The sequence below is a fragment of the Malaclemys terrapin genome, chromosome 1 (assembly GCF_027887155.1).
Source record: "Malaclemys terrapin pileata isolate rMalTer1 chromosome 1, rMalTer1.hap1, whole genome shotgun sequence".
NCBI classification, from domain to species: domain Eukaryota; kingdom Metazoa; phylum Chordata; order Testudines; family Emydidae; genus Malaclemys; species Malaclemys terrapin.
Window position 1 is genome coordinate 203,149,898 of NC_071505.1, and position 18,331 is coordinate 203,168,228.

At 47.1% G+C, this 18,331-nt stretch overlaps 1 protein-coding gene across 1 annotated transcript; it reads left to right on the forward strand.

Annotated features, from left to right (window-relative positions):
• Positions 1–268: 268 nt before the first annotated feature.
• LOC128830624 (zona pellucida sperm-binding protein 4-like) lies at positions 269–7,000 on the forward strand. The gene is made up of 12 exons (XM_054016492.1): positions 269–446; positions 847–968; positions 1,051–1,150; positions 2,440–2,595; positions 3,064–3,251; positions 3,453–3,550; positions 3,943–4,073; positions 4,628–4,817; positions 4,898–5,045; positions 5,916–5,994; positions 6,397–6,513; positions 6,847–7,000. Exons 3-12 carry the CDS (start codon positions 1,066–1,068, stop codon positions 6,990–6,992), a joined length of 1,338 nt encoding a protein of 445 aa, XP_053872467.1. The 5' UTR covers positions 269–446; positions 847–968; positions 1,051–1,065; the 3' UTR covers positions 6,993–7,000.
• The last annotated feature ends 11,331 nt before the right edge of the window (positions 7,001–18,331 follow it).

Consider the following 18,331-nt stretch of genomic DNA (forward strand, 5'->3'; position numbering starts at 1 on the left):
TGGGAGGTGCCAGTCAGCTCAATCCCACCCCCCTCAAGTTATGCCTGCAGGAGGAAAGGATTGTGATGAGTCTGAGCACCCCCAGCTGCTGGATCTGGGAGGGTGTTAATAGAACTCAGGGAAGGGGCTAAGATAGTTTCAGCTGTTACAGCAGGAATTTTCACCTGGGCTCTGCCCAATCATAGCTGCCTCTGGGGTATAAAGGTGACAGGTTAAGCATAAGTGGTTTATGGGTTACTGCTAGGAAATCAGTATGGCTGGTGTAGAGCAGACTAGGTGCCCTTTGGGAGCTGTGCTCTTGTGTGTGTTGTGTTGTCCCTTGGCTTTGGGAACTTGGGATGGTTTTTTAGAGGACTCTAGTATCTTGGTGTGTGGCCGGAAAAGCCTGCAGTTCACTCTGCCTCTAAGCAAGGATGGAAGGGTGTCCCATGAACTGACTGCTTGGGGTAAGTGAGGGTAAGGCTGTAAGAACTTGGCAGTGTCACCCTTTCTTAGGGTGTGGTTAAACTGAGAAGGAACAGAAGTGAATTTCTGCCTTTGGCTCCTGTGGCCTGATGTCAAAGCCTTGTCTAATAGCTAGCTCATCCCTAGTGTAACTGAGTTCTTATGAGTTGAGTTCATGCTTACAATAGTGCTGCTTGGGGGTATATCCTCTGAGGGTTAGGTGCCTGTATGCTACTCTTCTACTTCAATCCTCTTACTAGATGTTATCTCCTATAGTAAGTTAGTTGGGGCTGGGGGGGGGGAGGGTTGCAGAGCTATTAATAGCTAGTTAAATAACTCCTTTACCCCCTTCCTCTGTACTATATACTGATCACCTTGTTCTTGCCTCCTGGGGTTCCCTAGATACTGTTGGGCGGTCTCATGGTCTGCAGAATGACTCTACCTGTGGGGTTTGGGTGTCTCAGACTCCAGATGGCTCCAGGAAAGTTGATGCTTCCTATGATGGTTGTTACATCTATGAATGGGTGAGTGAACTTGAGGTGCCTGTATAGGGTTCTGGTAACGCTGCTCTAACAGTCCTGACTCCTGTGGATTTCTCTTCCACAGAATGGCAGTTACCTGATGGTGGTTGGGATTGAAGGGACAGCTGCAAATGGGCACAAGGCCCTCCGTGAAAAGGTGCTCCGATGCCACACTGCCCAGCCAGGTAAGGGTCTAGTGTCTGATGTGAAACACCCTTGGCTGTTTGACTACTGGTGAGTGAATGCTTTCTCTAAAGAGGCTGTTTTCCTCCCCTTGCACTAAGGGAGGCCTATGCAGAGAAGGTCCATCTGTTTCCCTTCTCTCCTCCTTGTGGTAAGGTAGTAATTATGGGGCCAATGACACGCACAATCCTCCTAGTTTTTGCTTATCCTCCTTTGCTAGGGTGCATCCCCACCATGCCTCTGGTTGGCTGCACTTCTCAGATCCTGGAGTTAATTATATTTGTATTAGCACCTGGGGACCCCAGTCATGGACTAGGGATTGTTCTGGGACCGTTATACTCACTCCTCAGTGGTTCAGAAGCCAAATTAGCAATCAGCATTACCCAAAAGAGCCCCAGTAGTGTGAATTCACTGTTTCATTTACTTGCCTTAAATTCTAAGTATTTCCTGGAGCTGCTTCTCTTCTCTCCTTCCCCATCCCATGGTATAAACTCCAGGGGGGTTGAAAGTATTTACCAGAGCTCCGCTCTAGACAGCTCTGGCTGAATTTAAGGGTGTGTATGTCCAACCAGATATCTTACCAACTGCAATTGTTTAATAACCTAGTATAAGCATCCTGATTGTTAATTAAAACAGCCTTTTAATATCCTGCATTGCAAAGAACCACAGGAGACTCATTGAAGAGCCACTTGCAGCTCTTGAGCATCAGTCTGAGTAGCCCTGTTCTAGGCTGTAGGAGAGTGCACAGCACCTGTCTTTTCTCTTATCTCCTCCCCCCCACTCTTAAATTTATCAAGGTGTCCCATTTATAAAGAACTCATAACATGGTGTTAACATACATGAGTGTAATGGTCTGAGTCTGGAACTAGGCAGATTGGACTCAAGCCTCAGAGTATTTTTGAGCTGGATTCCACTGTCCTGCATAAAACCTCCGCACACAACTGCATTTTAACTAGTCTGAAGTGCTATGTAAAAGGAATCCTCACCTCATCCCCATGAGGTAAACCATTTTAAGCATTATTCCCACTTTGCTGATAGGGAGACTATGGCAGGGGGAGAGCTTAGCCCAAGGCTACACAGCCAGTCTGTGACAGAGCTAGGATTAGAGTTTGGGAGGGGGGGCAGGCTGCCTCCCTCCCTCCTTGAGCACCAGGCTAGATCCTGGACCATGCTTACCTCTGAGCAACTCAGAGCCTCTGCAAACGTGCATGGGTCCAGAGTTCAACCCCCCAGCCCCAGCTGGAGGGCATGTGCTCAGGGGCTCCTCTCACCCCACCTATCTTTCTTTCAGCCTTGGATGCTCCAAGCCCCAGTGTCTGTGCTACCATCCAGAGCCAGGACCGACTGTCCTGCATGCTTCCGCCTATCTCACAGGGAGACTGTGAAGAACGAGGCTGTTGCTACGATCCCACTGATAGGTTGAAGCCTTGTTACTATGGCAACACAGGTGAGTTTTTGGCTACATGAATAGCCAATACAGCTGACCAATCGTTGGGGAGGGGGGCATGGAGTGGCTGGCCAGCCTAGCATGGAAGGCTGAATAGGGCTTGCAACTTACCTTATGCTGTACTAGTTTTTTAACCCTGATATTAGAATAACATTCCACCATCATAAGAATGAAGACTGTTTCAGTGTTTTTTGCCATGTAGAGTAATAAACCCAGACTCATGGTCCAGGATTCACATAACATTCCCTGTTGGAACTGCAGTGGTCATACAGAGTCCATTGTCAATGTACCTTTGAGCACCTAGCACTTGCTCCTTTGGGTCCCCTAGAGGGGCATAGTGGACCTTGGTGGGGTTCTGGCAAGATATAGGCCAAGCTATTGGCTTCCAATCCCACTGTTCTAAGACTCTCCCCCTGAGATGGGGAGACTTCCCTAGCCTTGTCTTACCTGTCACTTGCTCACTTCCAGTGACAGCACAGTGCACTCCAGATGGCCAGTTTTCCATTGTGGTTTCTCGGGATGTGACTCTGCCACCCCTGATCCTGGATTCGGTGCATTTGGCCAGTGGGAGCAGTACTGGCTGTGTCCCTGTGGTGAAAAACAATGCCTTTGTCCTGTTCCAGTTTCCACTCTCTGCTTGTGGCACCACTTTCCAGGTAAAGGTTGGGGAGGCAAAGATGAGGTCACTTGACTGGAACAGCAGGGTTGTGTGGGTCAAGAACCAGGTGCACTGGCAGGCTCCTTCCTAAGACTGATCCCATACCAACCCTACTAGGAAATTCTCTGGCTTCTAATCTCTCAAACCTGACTATGAAAGGGGCAGAGCAGAGGGGTCATTGCCTGATCTTCCATTGCAGATGGACAGGGCCATGGGTGTGTATGAAAACGAACTGGTGGCAGACCAGGATGTGAGAACCTGGAGTCTGGGATCTATCATCCGGGACAGCACCTTCAGGTACCCTCATGAGGCTCACTCCTAATCACCCCTCTGCATCTGTAGAGCTGCTTTTCAAGTGAGCCCTGTTCAGATCATTCTACTAATGTCAAGTTCAAGATCAGATACTCCTCCAGCAAACCCTTGCATTGCAGTTACCAGGAGCTGCAGAGTGACTCCCTACTATCCTGGATTCTCCTAGCTCACTTCATGGCCTGTCTCCTTGTAGGCTCAAGGAGGCGACTTAAATACTGAGCAGTTGCAGCCTTCCCCTTCTGGGTGGGAGGGGTTCCTGACAGCTTTCATGACCTCTCCCTCCTGACTGGTGCCCAGCTACACCCCCAAACTAAATGTCCCCAGTGGCTGGCTGGTTCTGACTAGCTGTCAGACTTGATTGCTTCTCTCCCCACCAGGTTGCATGTCCGCTGTAGCTACTCTGCCAGTGGTAACTTCCTCCCTCTGAGCATCCAAGTCTTCACCCTGCCACCACCCCCTGCTGTGTCCCAGCCTGGCCCCCTCACACTGGAGCTGCGTATTGCCACAGGTAACTAACTCTTCAGCCCCGGGACAAGTCTCATTCTTACTACTTGGTGCAGGATTTTGGTCTATGCCTGAGCTCTCCCCGGGAGGGGAGGCTAAATGCAGTGTGGAGTGGGTCTGGGGAGGTGAGGGTGGGAGATAAGACTGAGTGTCATTGGCATGGGGTTATGGCTGTAACTGGGCTGTTAGTCCAATCACACAGACTAATTCAGTTTTAAATTAACATACTTCCTGCTGTCTAGATAAATTGCCTTTCCTCTGCCTAGTAAGAAAAGGCAGCTCTGCTAATGTATTCTGGGTAGGGTTGCTGATTTTAGTTGGATGTATTCCTGGCTGTTTCATCACCTGCCAGTCTAAGATTAATCTTAAATTATAACCCAGAATTAGGATTGCCAACCCTCTAGGATTATGTTTCTGCTACTTTAATTCCCGGAGACTACTTCAGTGGCAGGGGTAGGAGGGAGAAGTTGGGCCTCTTCTGTGTGGCTGCAGCAACACATGTTGGACTAAGCTTCTCTAATTACTTTGAGTGACTTCTGTCCATCTGGCTTATTCTAGAGCAGGGTTATGGATCCTACTATGCAGACAGAGATTACCCTGTGGTGAAGGTCCTGCGTGACCCCATCTATGTGGAGGTCCGGATCCTGCAGAGAACTGACCCAAACCTGGTTCTGGTTCTCCACCAGTGCTGGGCCACTCCCAGTGCCAATCCTCAGCAGCAACCACAGTGGCCAGTCTTGGTGGATGGGTGAGTGACTGGGGGGTGTAGGGTAACACTGGGCTGGGGAGTGTAGGACACCTTCTAAGTACTGCTTTCCTCATTCCTAGGTGCCCATACACAGGAGACAACTACCAAACCCAGCTGGTGCCTGTGGGAGCTGCCACAAGGCTGCAGTTCCCATCTCACTACCAGCGCTTCATCATCCGCACCTTCACTTTTGTGGACTCTGCTTCCCAGCAGATATTTACAGGCCCAGTATGACTTATAATTAATGACCCTTCATATCCCATGGTGTTGGCTTCCCCTCCTGGCTCTTGCAGCAGGGATAGGCAAGGGCTCTACAACCATTGCTATATGTATGGGAGTCTGGTTATTCTCTAGCTGCTGACTGTTAAACTTTCCTAGGAAAGGTTTCCCACTGGGGGGCGGGGTGGAAGCACTCTTGATGCACGGGGCTGTAGCTCTGATCTAAGATATCAGGCACAGAGTTCCAAGTGAGTCCCATGTTACACCAAGCCATGGGGTCAGAGGGGAGGTGCTATACAAGCATGGAGCTGAGCCCAGTCCAGGGGGGCATCAGAACTACAACTCCCATGAGGCAATCCATCCCCATAGGAAAATGGAGTTCATTGTTGAACTCATGCATAACTAACACTTCAGGTTAGTCTTAATCTGTTACATGTTGTGGGGGGGGGGGGGACTCCTAGTCAGCTCAACTTGTGGTGATCCTGTCTGTTCTGCTGTTCTATAGCTTGCAACTCCCTGTGTTGGTCTCTTCCAGACTCTCTCCCTTCCATTGAATGAGTTTAGGATTAACTTATCCATGCAGGATGAGAATCATTAAGCTCCATTGCTTGAGCAAGTCTCTAGGGTGGAAGAGCAACTCCAGAGCCTCAGGGTGTTGCCCCCTTCCCCTGAATGAGGGTGACCCAGAAATGCATTGACCATCACCAAGGCACTTGGTTGTGAAGAGGGCTCCCTCAACTTGAGCATGTCCTCATACCCTTAACTTCAGGGTATATCATGACACAAGGATGCAAAAGCAGTCACTAAACCTGTATGGAGCTTGCAGTTTAGAAGGGGCTTTGGGGCAGCAGGGCCCTAACCACCTCACCTCTCTCCTAGGTTTACCTGCACTGCAGTGCCTCAGTGTGCCAGCCCTCCCTATTTGCATCCTGCACCACCTCCTGCCCTACTGCAGTCCGTGAGTATCCTAGCTCTTCTGCCTCCCTTCTCCCTGTAGGATGGGATAACAGTGCCTGGCAGGCATGGGGTTTCTCTAAACCTGTTCTGAGGAACTAGGAGTATCCTCCACTTCGCTTGCTCCTGTCATGAAGCTCTCTTGTCTCGGTACAAACCCCCTGTGATACTGAGGAATAACTTGATTCTCACTTCCCCTGTCACTGGCTGTGGATGACAAGAGCTGATCTATGAAAGAATTTAGCTTCCAAATGGAAAGGATGTTGTACTCCATCCCTGAGCAATCCATTACCCTAGCTATGATATGAACACAAGAGTAGGCAACTTTGGATTCCCTCCTGACAGGAAAACTTTGTGGTGTAGGAGTATTGTGAGTTTCACAGCTAACCTCTTGCTTGCCTTATAGGGGGCAGAAGGAGCTCTGAGCAGCATCTTCAGGATGGCCTTTCCCACATCACCAGCCAGGGACCTATGATTCTCCTCCAGGACAGGCCAAAGAGAGAAGCTGCCATGGATAGATTGAGTAAGTGCCTGAGTCATGGTGTAGATCTAGGTCTAAAACCTGCCCTTAAGTCCAGAGGGGATCCATAAGAGATGAACTGTCCAGTAGTACAAAGCCCAACTCAAGGGGACCTTCACCACACTGGTTGCCTCTGAACATGGACACTGAGCCAGGGCAAAAACTGGCACTGATTCACCATTATTGGCACTATCCTATAGGTATTCTGGGTCAGATCTGAAATGGCAGCAGCTGCTGCCTCAGAGTGAGGCAACACTTCTAGCAGCTGAGGGTGGGAGTCTGTCCTGAGCAGAGCAGGCTGGGAGCATATCTAGTAACAGGTTTCTCTTCTGGCAGGCTTGCCTCTGAACACTAAATCATCCTGGACTCTAGCCTGGGCCAGTGGAGCACTTCTTCTGGGGGCTCTGTTCATGTCACTCCTGGCTGCTGCATGGTGGAGATGGAGGAGAAATACAGCTTGTAAAACAAGTATCTCTCAATAAAAAAAGCATTGAAGACCTATGCTCTCTTGGTCTTCATTGACCACCCCTGGAGCCTCCTAAGGTTTGGAAAGCAAACTTGAGAGGTGGTGGGAAGGATAAGCAGTTTCTAGAAATTTTCACCCACTTCCTCCTCCTTCTCCCCCCCACCCCACCCCTTGTGCCATTGCCACTTTCTGTTAACACTAACATAGACTGCCTTGGTTTGTTCATAGCTGGTATCTTGTAGTGGCAATTGCTTAATGCAGCTTAGCTTGGGTTTAAACTGATGCCTTCCAGCTCTTGCTGTCAAAAGCATGTGCTTATGATGCTCCTGTTTTCCTGAAAGCACTTAGCATGTGCATTGGTGGGATGGTGTAGTAATAGAGTATTAAACACCCTCTCAAGGGAAGGAACTCGTTACCTTAGCATCTCAACTACCTTGGGGGAGTTGGACACAATCCTGATCACTGGTGCATAAAATGGTATGAAAGAGTAGTCCACTCTGACCACCCAGCTACAAAGCAGATGCTTCACCCAACTAGTAGCAACATTGTGGAGCTTAATGTTTGAGTTTTGGCTCTTGGAGCATGAAACCTCTCCATCCTTTATGCTGAACTCTAATGCAGTCCTGGGGCCACTCTGGTCATGCTCACTCAGGCCCTTGTGATGGGGCTTGAACAGGGTCACTCAGACTTGTCAAACTATCTCATCCTAGTACAAATTCCACTGAGTCAACAAGCTCATTCCTCAGTCTAGCAGAACAGGCCAAGCAAAAGGTGAAAACAAACATTCCACTGGTAGACAGGTGCAGTGTTGGTGTGAGGACATTATAAAGCTAAATGCAGGAAGAAACTACACATCTACTGCCTGTTAAGGAAATTGCTAACTAATCCCCAAACCTGTTTTTACTGGATCATAGTTGATGATGGGGAGGCTGGTGACATGACAAATGGGTGTGGGGGAAGGAGTGTGTATCTAGTTCAACAGTAATATAATGAATATACTCAACAGGGCTACATAAGTTGCAAGAATTAAAGTTGTCTGTGCATTTCCTACCTCTTGCATGTTGGTAACTAGCTTTTGTGTCTGGTGGCACCTTAAAGACTAAAGATGCATCTGGAGAGGTGAGGTTTTTACCCACCAGCTTATGCCCAAATAAATCCCTTAGTCTTTAAGGTGCCACCAGCCTCCTTGTTTTTTGTGGATAGACTAACACAGCTACCCCCTGATACTGAGGCCTAGTCTTCACTTACCGGCTGGTCCGGCGGCACGCCATCTATGTTCTGGGATCGATTTATCGCGTCTGGTTAAGACTCAATAAATCGATCCCGGAAGTGCTCACAGTCAGCGCCAGTACTCCAGCTCGCCGAGAGGAGTACGCGGCATCGACGGGGGGAGACTTCCTGCCGCGTCTGGACCACGGTAAGTTCGGACTAAGGTACTTCGAATTCAGCTACGTTAACGTAGCTGAATTTGCATACCTTAGTCCGATTTGGGGACTTAGTGGGGACCAGGCCTTAGCTTTTGTGTGTATGTTTAAACTTTCTAGATTAAATAAAAAGTTCCTTAGTCTGTGCTACTCCCATGCATCAGCAGTAGCATTGGAACTGTACAGAGGGGTGGGTGGGATAGTGTGCCATGGATTTCATGCTTACCTCCTGACAGCAGAGTAAGAGTGAGGGACTGCCTCCCCTGCAGCCTCCTGCACATTGACCCTTGTGCCCCATCCCCTCTAACCATGTCTAATCCCATCAGATTTCTGGTCCCAGAGTCCCTGCCTAGCCAGTCCTGCTTCCCACCCCCATTCCCTACCTACTCATTCTCAGTCTTTCCCTTGCCCCAAAGCTCTCCATGCGCTCTCAGCTGGCTCCCAGTTCTTGTACCCAGCCAAGTCTAGTCTCTGCCACCAAGCTTCTTTCCTCTTCTCTACTCCCCTGGCTCTGTGCAACAACCTAAGGCTTGTCCCTCCTATGAATGAGGCTGGCTTCCTTGTACCCAGCATATCACCAGGAAGGTCACTGAACACATCAGACACATGTGCTTTAAGCTCTCAGATGCAGTGCTCAGCCTAGAGAAGCTATTGTAAGGAAAGTCCAGCTGTGCACCTGCACCAGGTGGAGGGAGCATCATGAGTTGATTTCTTTAAATGGCACAGTCTGCTCAGCAGGTGGAGCTGTGAGGCTTGAGCAGGCTCAGTAAGGATGGAATCCTCAGACTGTTACATGCAAAGCACTAGCAGCTGTGAACTACATTTGTGGGCTTTTTAAGGCTTATAACAAACATTCAGGTGGCAAGAGGCATATCCCTGACACAAGCCCCCTGCCTGCCAAATTGTCTTTACTTCAAAGCATGGGGGTACTAGAACATTTCTGTAAAAAGGTCAGGGGAATTTTAACACTGACACATTTATCTTCCCCACCCTCATTCTGGGAAACAGGTGAGTGATCAGTACTAAATTTTCCACAAGCAGAAAAACCTGGGCCTGAGGCATATAGTTAAGAAAACTTCAGCCCACCTCATGGAAGTGTGTGGGATTTTTTTTTCTTCAAAATTGCAAGCAATTGAAAGCAGGCTCTTATAATGGGATGTCAGCTAACCTTGACAGGCTGTGGCATTAGCCCCACTTATCCTACATAGTACTTGTACAAACAGCATATGCTCTCTTAGTGTTTCTATTTCACTTACAGAATTAGCATTTTGTATAAGTATGTGTTATCTTAAAAAAGCAACAGAGGGTCCTGTGGCACCTTTAAGACTAACAGAAGTATTGGGAGCATAAGCTTTCATGGGTAAGAACCTCACTTCTTCAGATGCAAGTAATGGAAATTTCCAGAGGCAGGTATAAATCAGTATGGAGATAATGAGGTTAGTTCAATCAGGAAGGGTGAGGTGCTCTGCTAGCAGTTGAGGTGTGAACACCAAGGGAGGAGAAACTGCTTCCTTAGTTGGATAGCTATTCAGTCTCTGTTTAATCCTGATCTGATGTCAAACTTGCAAATGAACTGGAGCTCAGCAGTTTCTCTCAGGAGTCTGGTCCTGAAGTTGTTTTGCTGTAAGATGGCTACCTTTACATCTGCTATTGTGTGGCCAGGGAGGTTGAAGTGGTGTTCTACAGGTTTTTGTATATTGCCATTGTGTCCATTTATCCTTTTACATAGTGACGTATGGTATCTTAGACAATCAAACTGAGGTCTGCCACTGCAACCCCTTCTTGGGCATAATGGTGTTAGTCCCTTTACCAATAGTCTGAATAGGCCCACTACTCTGAGGTAAGGTTGTGCAGGAGCAGGCCCAAGCCCAGTGTTTCTCAAATGTGGCCACCAAGGACTTTTCTGGGGGCTACAGCCTCCTGAGCTGGGATGGGGGTGGCAAAGAAGCAGCTCCTCTTCCTCCCCATTGCTCCTGCCTTTGTGTTGGTTGCTGGGGCCACCAGCAGCAGTTGGGCCCTGCCTCCTTCTGGAGACAGCTGGGATACTGCACTGGAGGAGCAGGCAGTCAGTGGGGCTCAGGCTTTAGGTTTCATGCCCTAACCAGGGGCTTCAGGTTCCAGACCCCTGCTGACTCCCCCACCCCAATATCCAGGGCTTAATTTGACCCCAGGCTTGCCAGGGCTGAGTAAAAGTGATACATGTACATTATCACTTTTCACAGCAGACTTACTTGCTAGCAATAAATAAATTACAATGATTTGGAGGTGTGTATGGACATTTTGTTTTGCCTAAAGTATAGTATTTTAGGAAAGTGTGAGTGGCCACCAGCGAGAGTTGATGGCCACACTCTGAGGCCACCAAAAAATTTTGTCCTGAGAATCCCTGTGGCCTAGCCCTTATTGTATAGGGTTACCATTTGGCCAGATTCTGCTGGACATGTCTGGCTTTTTTGAGTTAAATAGCAGCCGGGGAAATTTGTAAATGTCTGGATTTCCCCCCCCCCCCCCCCCATGCAGAGCACACGTGGCTGACAGGGCAGCTGGCCAGATCATGCCACTCGCACAGGGCTCTGACAGCCAGAGCCCCTCCTCCACTTCCCCCTCCTCTCCTCTGCAACTTGAGACCTCCCTCCCCCTCCCTGCATTCGCAGATCACCATTCGCCTCAGGCTTCCAGCAGTCTGGAGCTCCTCTCCCTGCTCCCCTCTCCCCTGCGTCCGAGCACCGCTGCTCTGCAGCACTCTGTTCTGAGCGGCATGGTAAGGGGGCCAGGGGGTCGGAGAAGGGGCAGGGAGGTTCTGGAGGGGGCAGTCAAGAGACAGGGAGCAGGGTTGGGAGTTTGGGGGGGGGGGGTGCTGGTTAGGGGTGTAAGGTTTTGGGCAGTCAGGGTACAGGTAGGGTCCCAGGAGGGCAGTTAGGAGGGGGGGAGGGTCTCAGGATGGGAGACAAGGGGTGGGGGGGGTTGGGAGTTCTGGGGGCAGGGCTGTCAGGGGGAAGGGAGCAGAGGGGTTTAGATGGGTCAGGAATTCTGGGGGGGCTGTCAGGGGGTGGGGAATAATTGGATGGGGTGGGGGAGTCCCTGGTGTCTGTCTGGGGGGTGGGGGTGTGGATAAGGGTTGGGGTAGTTAAGGGACAGGTAGGGGGTAGTGTCCTAGGGGGCCAGTCAGGATGGGGGGGGGAAGGGTCCCAGGAGGGGGCAGTCAGGGGACAAGGAGCAGGGAGGCTTAGGTAGGGGGTGGAGTCCTGGAGGGCAGTCAGGGGTAGGGGTCCCAGGAGGGGGCAGTCAGGGGACAAGGAGTGGGGGAGGGTTGGGAGTTCTGAGGGGGGTGGGAAGTGGGAGGGAGCAGAAGGGGCAGGGGCGGGGCTAGGGCAGGAAAAGGGTGGGGCTTTTGATGAAATATGGCAATCCTATCTTTGTTTCACTTACTTTATTCAGGGTAAGTATCATAACCTTCATTCTCAGCATTTAAGCTTTCATTTCTGTATTATCCACTAAGTGGTTGCAATCAGTTGAAACAGGATGGGATTTTTCAAAAGGGCAGCATGTTGGCCAATTACTGCCCACTGGTAAAACTCCTGTTTCAATGGGAGCAGGGGAGTCATATCAATGCTAAATGCTTGAGAGGCCCACCCACTTTCAATAAGTAGTGGTGGGGGTGGAGTGGAAATGTGGTGCTGCTACTATCATTCAGCACAGCATTTAATACTTAACAGAATCATTGCTCAGGTGTACTGCCCTCAGCCCATGCTCCATAACACACAGGGGCCAAGCGAGCGCTTGCCCTTGCCCTTATTTACATGCTGCAGTGAGGTCAAAGATAGGTGACAAAAACCAAATGGTGTCTTACATCACAAAGGGTGCCGCTGCTGGCAGACAGACACTCTAGAACAAATCAATGAAGAAAGCAATCTTACGCTATGGAAATTGTTAGCAAGTGAAAAGCAAACACCTTAGCACTGATGAAGCCCAGAGCCCCACAAGATAGGAACTATGCATCCCATGTGTCTCCTCCTACCCCTCCAAAAAGCCTAGTTCATTTTGCTCTGCTCTGAGTTAGTAGTTGCATTATAATAATGAAGAATTAACCCACTGCCCTGTGCCTTTATTTAGCTAACTCACTCAATTAGAAACTACAAACTGGTACCAAGAAGAGTTTCCATTGCTTCTAGATTTTCCCCCTGACACCCTGGATGTTCAGCACCTTGATGGAGAAAGCTGCTTTGTTTTATCACAAAGTATATATGGAAAGCTTTGCAGGATTGTTAATTATCTAGCAAACAGCCCCTTCCTCTATCCTCCACATCAGAATGTTGCTTAGTTGGAGACCATTAGTAATTATAGCCTTTCAAAGCCTAATTCAGTTTTACTCCAGTACACACATCAGCAAATTCTTTTAGGTTAAATATTCAGTAATGTGGAATCTATGTAGCAGAAGTACAACAGGATGGTTAGAAAACACCATGCCCCTAAACCCTACTGTTGTTCATAAAGCACCATAAATGCATATGAAGGTTGGAGCAGAAATATTGTCACTCCGCCTGTAAGAGCCTGCAATCAGAAACAGACTAAACACAACACTGGCAACATAGTTACAGGCCATCAGGGAGGAGGAGGAGGAAGATAAGTGACACTACAAGGGGACTCCCACTGAGTAATGCAGTGAAATCAAGGCCTATAGACAAATTAAATCCTGTTCAGATTGGTTTCTTCTCTTGGACTAGTGTCCTTGCTCAACCTACTTTACCAACTTTTCACTTTATTCTAGCAACTGAAAATTGCTATCCTGAAGATTTTTCTTTACCTCAGTAAGTTGCTTAATGGAAATTAATATCATTTGGGAAAGAGATTTTTCCAGCTCAGGGTAATGCCAGCAAGCAACACCCAAACAAATGGAATAAATATGGAAGTCTATGATGTCTTAAAATGAAGTTAATTTATTATGTGTTTAACATTAAATCATAGCCTTTTAAACAAAAAATAAACTTCAGGGGAGGCTTGAAGAAAGATTTTATTTATGAAAGACCTGTAAACAACCACACAACTTTAAAACGTTGTGGGTTTTTTTTAAAGCACCACAAACAAGACAATACAAATTTGGTACACGATTCAGTACATTACCAAATCAATTTTTAACTCTGCAAACTGTCAGGGACGCATGTATAATGGCTTATGTTGAGGCAATTCTCTTTATTTAAACAAAGGAGAATAGGTGGTCTTAATAGCTTTGTCAGATCAGTTACAATCAGTAGCTCATGTGGTTATTTGGGGCCTCTGTCTATGGATGACTTACTAATTCTGGTTGATATTAGAAACTGCTATATCATGGAATGCCTCAGTGGATGTGGAGTCAGCCATGTTCTGTCAGAGCTGTGTAATTTGTCCCCCAGACTTGGGACAACAGAGATGCATTAACCTTAATGACTGTGGTCTGACTGAACAAGGAGTATGGTAAAGGGGGGTGCCTGAGCAGGGAAACCAGTTCACCCAAGTTTGTTTGCAGAGCTAGGGTTTGGTGAGAGGAAAAATACCCCAAACATGAGAACAAAGAACCTAACACTGGATCTTAAAGCCATCAAGCCTGAGACATTGAGGGGGAACACACAGGAAGCTTGCATAGGAGAGAGGAGCATGCTTTTGTAGCAGAGGGATCCTATTGAACTATGGTATCAGCTAAAGTCAAAGGAAGCTGAGGGAGGACGGGGGGCAAGAGGGATTCCATGATTTGGAGGTGAAGTATGAACTGCAGGAGAAGGATCCTGGACACCCCAGAGAATTCTGACCAAAACCCCAAAGAATGTTCCAGAGTGGTGAGGAAACAGAGGTTCTGGATCTGTATATCTCTTGTACAGTGTAAGTAAAGAATAACTGTGTCTAGAAACCTTTGCAAAGCCTAACTGTGTCCGTTTGCTTCACTGGTCATGTGCCCCTGAGGAGTTAAACTATGAACAGAGAGTCCCTGCGAGGTTGGCACTCTGGGCAAGGGTGTGCTTCCGTTACTGGGGAGTCAGCACCAGAGCCTAGGACAGCTGTGTGGTAGGGCCCCATTTCCATGAAGGGATAATCAGAAATGTGCCAGAGAGGCCAAGGGAAAAGAGTGCTGCAGCCTACTGGGAACAAGGGAACATTAAGAGCACATGAGCCAGGGCCAGCTCCAGGGTTTTGACTGCCCCAAGCAGCCAAAACCAAAAAAAAAAAAAAAGCCGCGATCGCGATCTGCGGCGGCATTCGGCAGGAGGTCCTTCACTCCGAGCCGGAGTGAGGGACCGTCCGCCAAATTGCCGCCGAATACCTGGACCTGCTGCCCCTCTCCAAAGCGGCCGCCCCAAGCACCTGCTTGAGAAGCTGGTGCCTGGAGCCAGCCCTGATATGAGCCCAGCATGGTTATTAGACAAAGCTGATTGCTCTGCGTAAAAGAAAGCTACAGCTGAGACCAGACAAGACTTCCTTAAGAATCAGAGATTTTATACAGGTCCATAACTGACAATCTTGCCTGTGTCATGTGCTTGTTTTGGGACCACACCGGTCATCCTGTTAGTGGAATGAATGGCTCCTTGCAGGATCTTGTTGGTAGGTATTCTCCAGAGTTTGTGTTTTGTTTTTTGCATTCTGTTTGCTTCAGCTAAAGCCCCAGACTAGAAGCTAACTCTTTAATCATGGCTCACAGAACTCAAGAGGAAAAATGTACTGGAGGTTTCCCTCATCTGATTCCTTCAATTCTAATCCTTCCCATGACAAAAAGTCAGAACAGAAGACTCCATTGAAATATTCATTTCAACTTTTTACTGTTTCCCCTCTGCGTCTCTTTTTCTGGAGGCACTTCAAGGAGCAGAAGGGAAAAGGGAGGACGACAAGGAGACTAGAGAAAGCTTTGTGTACAGTTAGGATAGCCCAAATCCTTCCAGTGGCTGAAGATATTAGTTATACTGCTGCGAACAATTCTGAGACAAAGGTCTTGAAGTCAGGGAAACTGACATCTATACCATCTGTCCCTCCTCTGTGCATCTGAGGTGGAAGAGTCAATGGTCTGCTTTGAATAAACTGAATTTCACTAACTGAATCTGTCTAGCTAGGCACTTACAAGGTGATGCCAATCATTATCTAGGTGCTAGTACAGAAAATTAAAAAGACAAGAAAATACCAAAGACCATCAAGGAAGGAGTTCTACATTCTAACAGAGTCTCTTGATTTTGTCTTTTAGGCAAGGACTTGGTAAAAAGATAGAACTTGCATTTCGACCTGAACTCAAAGTAGGGCTCAGTCAGATCTCCTCCGGTAGGATGTTCCACAGCATAGACACCTATAACCAGAACGCCCTGACTAGAGTTCATCATAGTTTCACCCTGAGTCTTTATAGTTTCTTTGTTCTAGAAAGAGGCCTATCTAGCTAGGTATTTATATGTTGGTATACCCTCCAAGACCTTTTCGACTTGGCTAACCCAGAACACCTTGTCCAGTTCTCCGAGAATGCTTCATCCTGATCCAAAAAATACTCAGTTCAACTCCGATATAATCACTCAAGTTCCTTTATTTGGCATACATCCAAAGTTACATAGAAAACCTCTTCCTTTATATACATTTACACAGTACATTGCATGACAGGTTTTAGAATTGGCTTGATTATATTGCAGGAACCAATCCCTGTGCAGCATGCTCTGTCCATGTATTGGCCACGCTCACCCTACTCTATCTCATCTTTACATTTCTGATTTTTCTTGTCTATTGTTAGTAAACTGTTCCCTGGCTGTTCTTCCTCTTATCTTAGCTGGCTCGGACATTATTTTTTAGCCTACTGACCTATTTACTTATCTCATTTAGCACATTCTGTTTTCAGCCTAATGATCTGCTTACCTCACTAATTCTAGCCTCCAAGAAATGAGGCCTCCCTCCATGTAGACTCATAGACTCTAAGGTCAGAAGGGACCATTAGGATCATCTAGTCTGACCTCCCGCATGATGTGGGCCACAAAAGCTGACCCACCCACTCCTGGAAGAATTCTCTCCCTTGACTCAGCTGTTGAAGTCCCCAAATCATGATTTAAAGACTTCAAATCGCTGAGAATCCTCCAGCAAGCGACCCAGCCCCATGCTGCGGAGGAAGGCGAAAAACCTCCAGGGCCTCTGCCAATCTACCCTGGAGGAAAATTCCTTCCCGACCCCAAATATGGCGATCAGCTGAACCCCGAGCATGCGGGCAAGATTAGAATGGTTACAGTGTAGAGACAGTTGCTTGGGCATCTATTTATTTGGGCAATTTTTCTCAGACCTATAAGGACACTTGGACTCAAGCCCAGCTGAAAAAAAAAGCCCCTTAAACTTCCCCACTTTGCCTGGACATTTATCTGTGCTCCTGCAGTGTCAGAACATCTGGTGGGGTGGGGGAGACACTAAATGATATTGGTACTTACCCTGCTTAAAATCTGTAGACTGCTTCTAAGCTCTGAGTACATAGTCACTCATAGGTGCTGGAGCTGGGGGTGCTGCTGCACCCCGTGGCTTAAAGTGGTTTCCATTATATACAGGGTTTACAGCTTGGTTCAATGGCTCTCAGCACCCCCACTATACAAATTGTTCCAGCACCCCTGTAGTCACCCAGAGGGAGGGCTACTGCCCATGAACTTGTCTACAGCTTTCCATTAAAGACTCCATCCCTTTTTTAATACCAAGGTATTATCAACAAAACAATTAAGGGTGTTTTTTAAATACATGAACTTTAGCCTACCTGTCCCTTTAGAATTGCACTTTAAAAATAACAGAGGGTCCTGTGGCACCTTTGAGACTAACAGAAATACTGGGAGCATAAGCTTTCGTGGGTAAGAACCTCACTTCTTCAGATGCAAGTGAGGTTCTTACCCACGAAAGCTTATGCTCCCAGTACTTCTGTTAGTCTCAAAGGTGCCACAGGACCCTCTGTTGCTTTTTACAGATTCAGACTAACACGGCTACCCCTCTGATACTTTAAAAATAATTATTTTAAACATACTTGATCTAGAAACAAATAACATTGCAGACTGGCTGTGAAAAACACAAGAGTTTAAAGCATACTTGAAGTGATAAACACAGGAATAGCAAGAAAACAGATTAGAAGAGACGTGCTTTTTTTGCAATCAGTTAGAAAAGGACATTGTGAACTTAAATAAAATTTCTGTTTAATTTTTTTTTTTTTACAACTAACAGTACTATAACAGATATTAAAGGAAAAAATCTTTTTTCAGTTTCTTTACTTTGACTCTTTTTTGTATGGTCAGTCTGTTTCCCCTGTGCTCTGTCATCACAACAGGAACAAAAACCACATTTAAATAAATAGGAAAGGGGTAGGGCTGTAGTACCTCAAAGTATTTTTTAACTCTTTCATAAACTGACTAGATTTCAAGATGGTGTCTCTTTAAATAGCAGTGTCTGTCCTATAATTTAGGTACCTGGAGTAATATTATTAATAGCCAAATATACATTCTGGTACCTGTGTCTTTTCTGTCCCCAACTCTGATATTTGTAATAAAGATTCCATAGGGGTCTGCATGCATGATGCATTGCAGAATTGGGGCCTCTGTCTGTACTAAGTGAAAGTAACTCCATTTTTTACATTTGGTCCTATTAAAACCACTTCATTACTTTAATATTAGTGGAGTTTGCATACCACTATAGCAGCTTTAAAATTGTCATTTTCTTATTTTTGTTCTCCCCATTCCGAGCTGACTGGTTCCCGAGTTTCTTTATATGGTTTCTATCAGGCACAATATTTTGCACAGAATATTTACCTATGACACTGAAAAGGTTGGTAATTTCTAGGAACTGAAGTTATGACAACAGATCAACAGTTAATCTTAATGGGAGCCTGACGCCAGGTCCCATAACCAATAAAGTAGATAATAGAAATGTATTTCTTTTCAGAAAGAATGAGGAAATTATGCATTAACCAACAGATTGACCCTCC

Excerpts from the sequence above, each read along its gene's own strand:
- LOC128830624 (XM_054016492.1), top strand. The coding sequence starts at position 1,066 with ATGGTGGTTGGGATTGAAGGGACAGCTGCAAATGGGCACAAGGCCCTC. Across the intron at positions 3,551-3,942 it reads ATCCGGGACAGCACCTTCAG|GTTGCATGTCCGCTGTAGCT; the intron begins GTACCCTCATGA and ends TCTCCCCACCAG. Across the intron at positions 4,074-4,627 it reads GGAGCTGCGTATTGCCACAG|AGCAGGGTTATGGATCCTAC; the intron begins GTAACTAACTCT and ends GGCTTATTCTAG.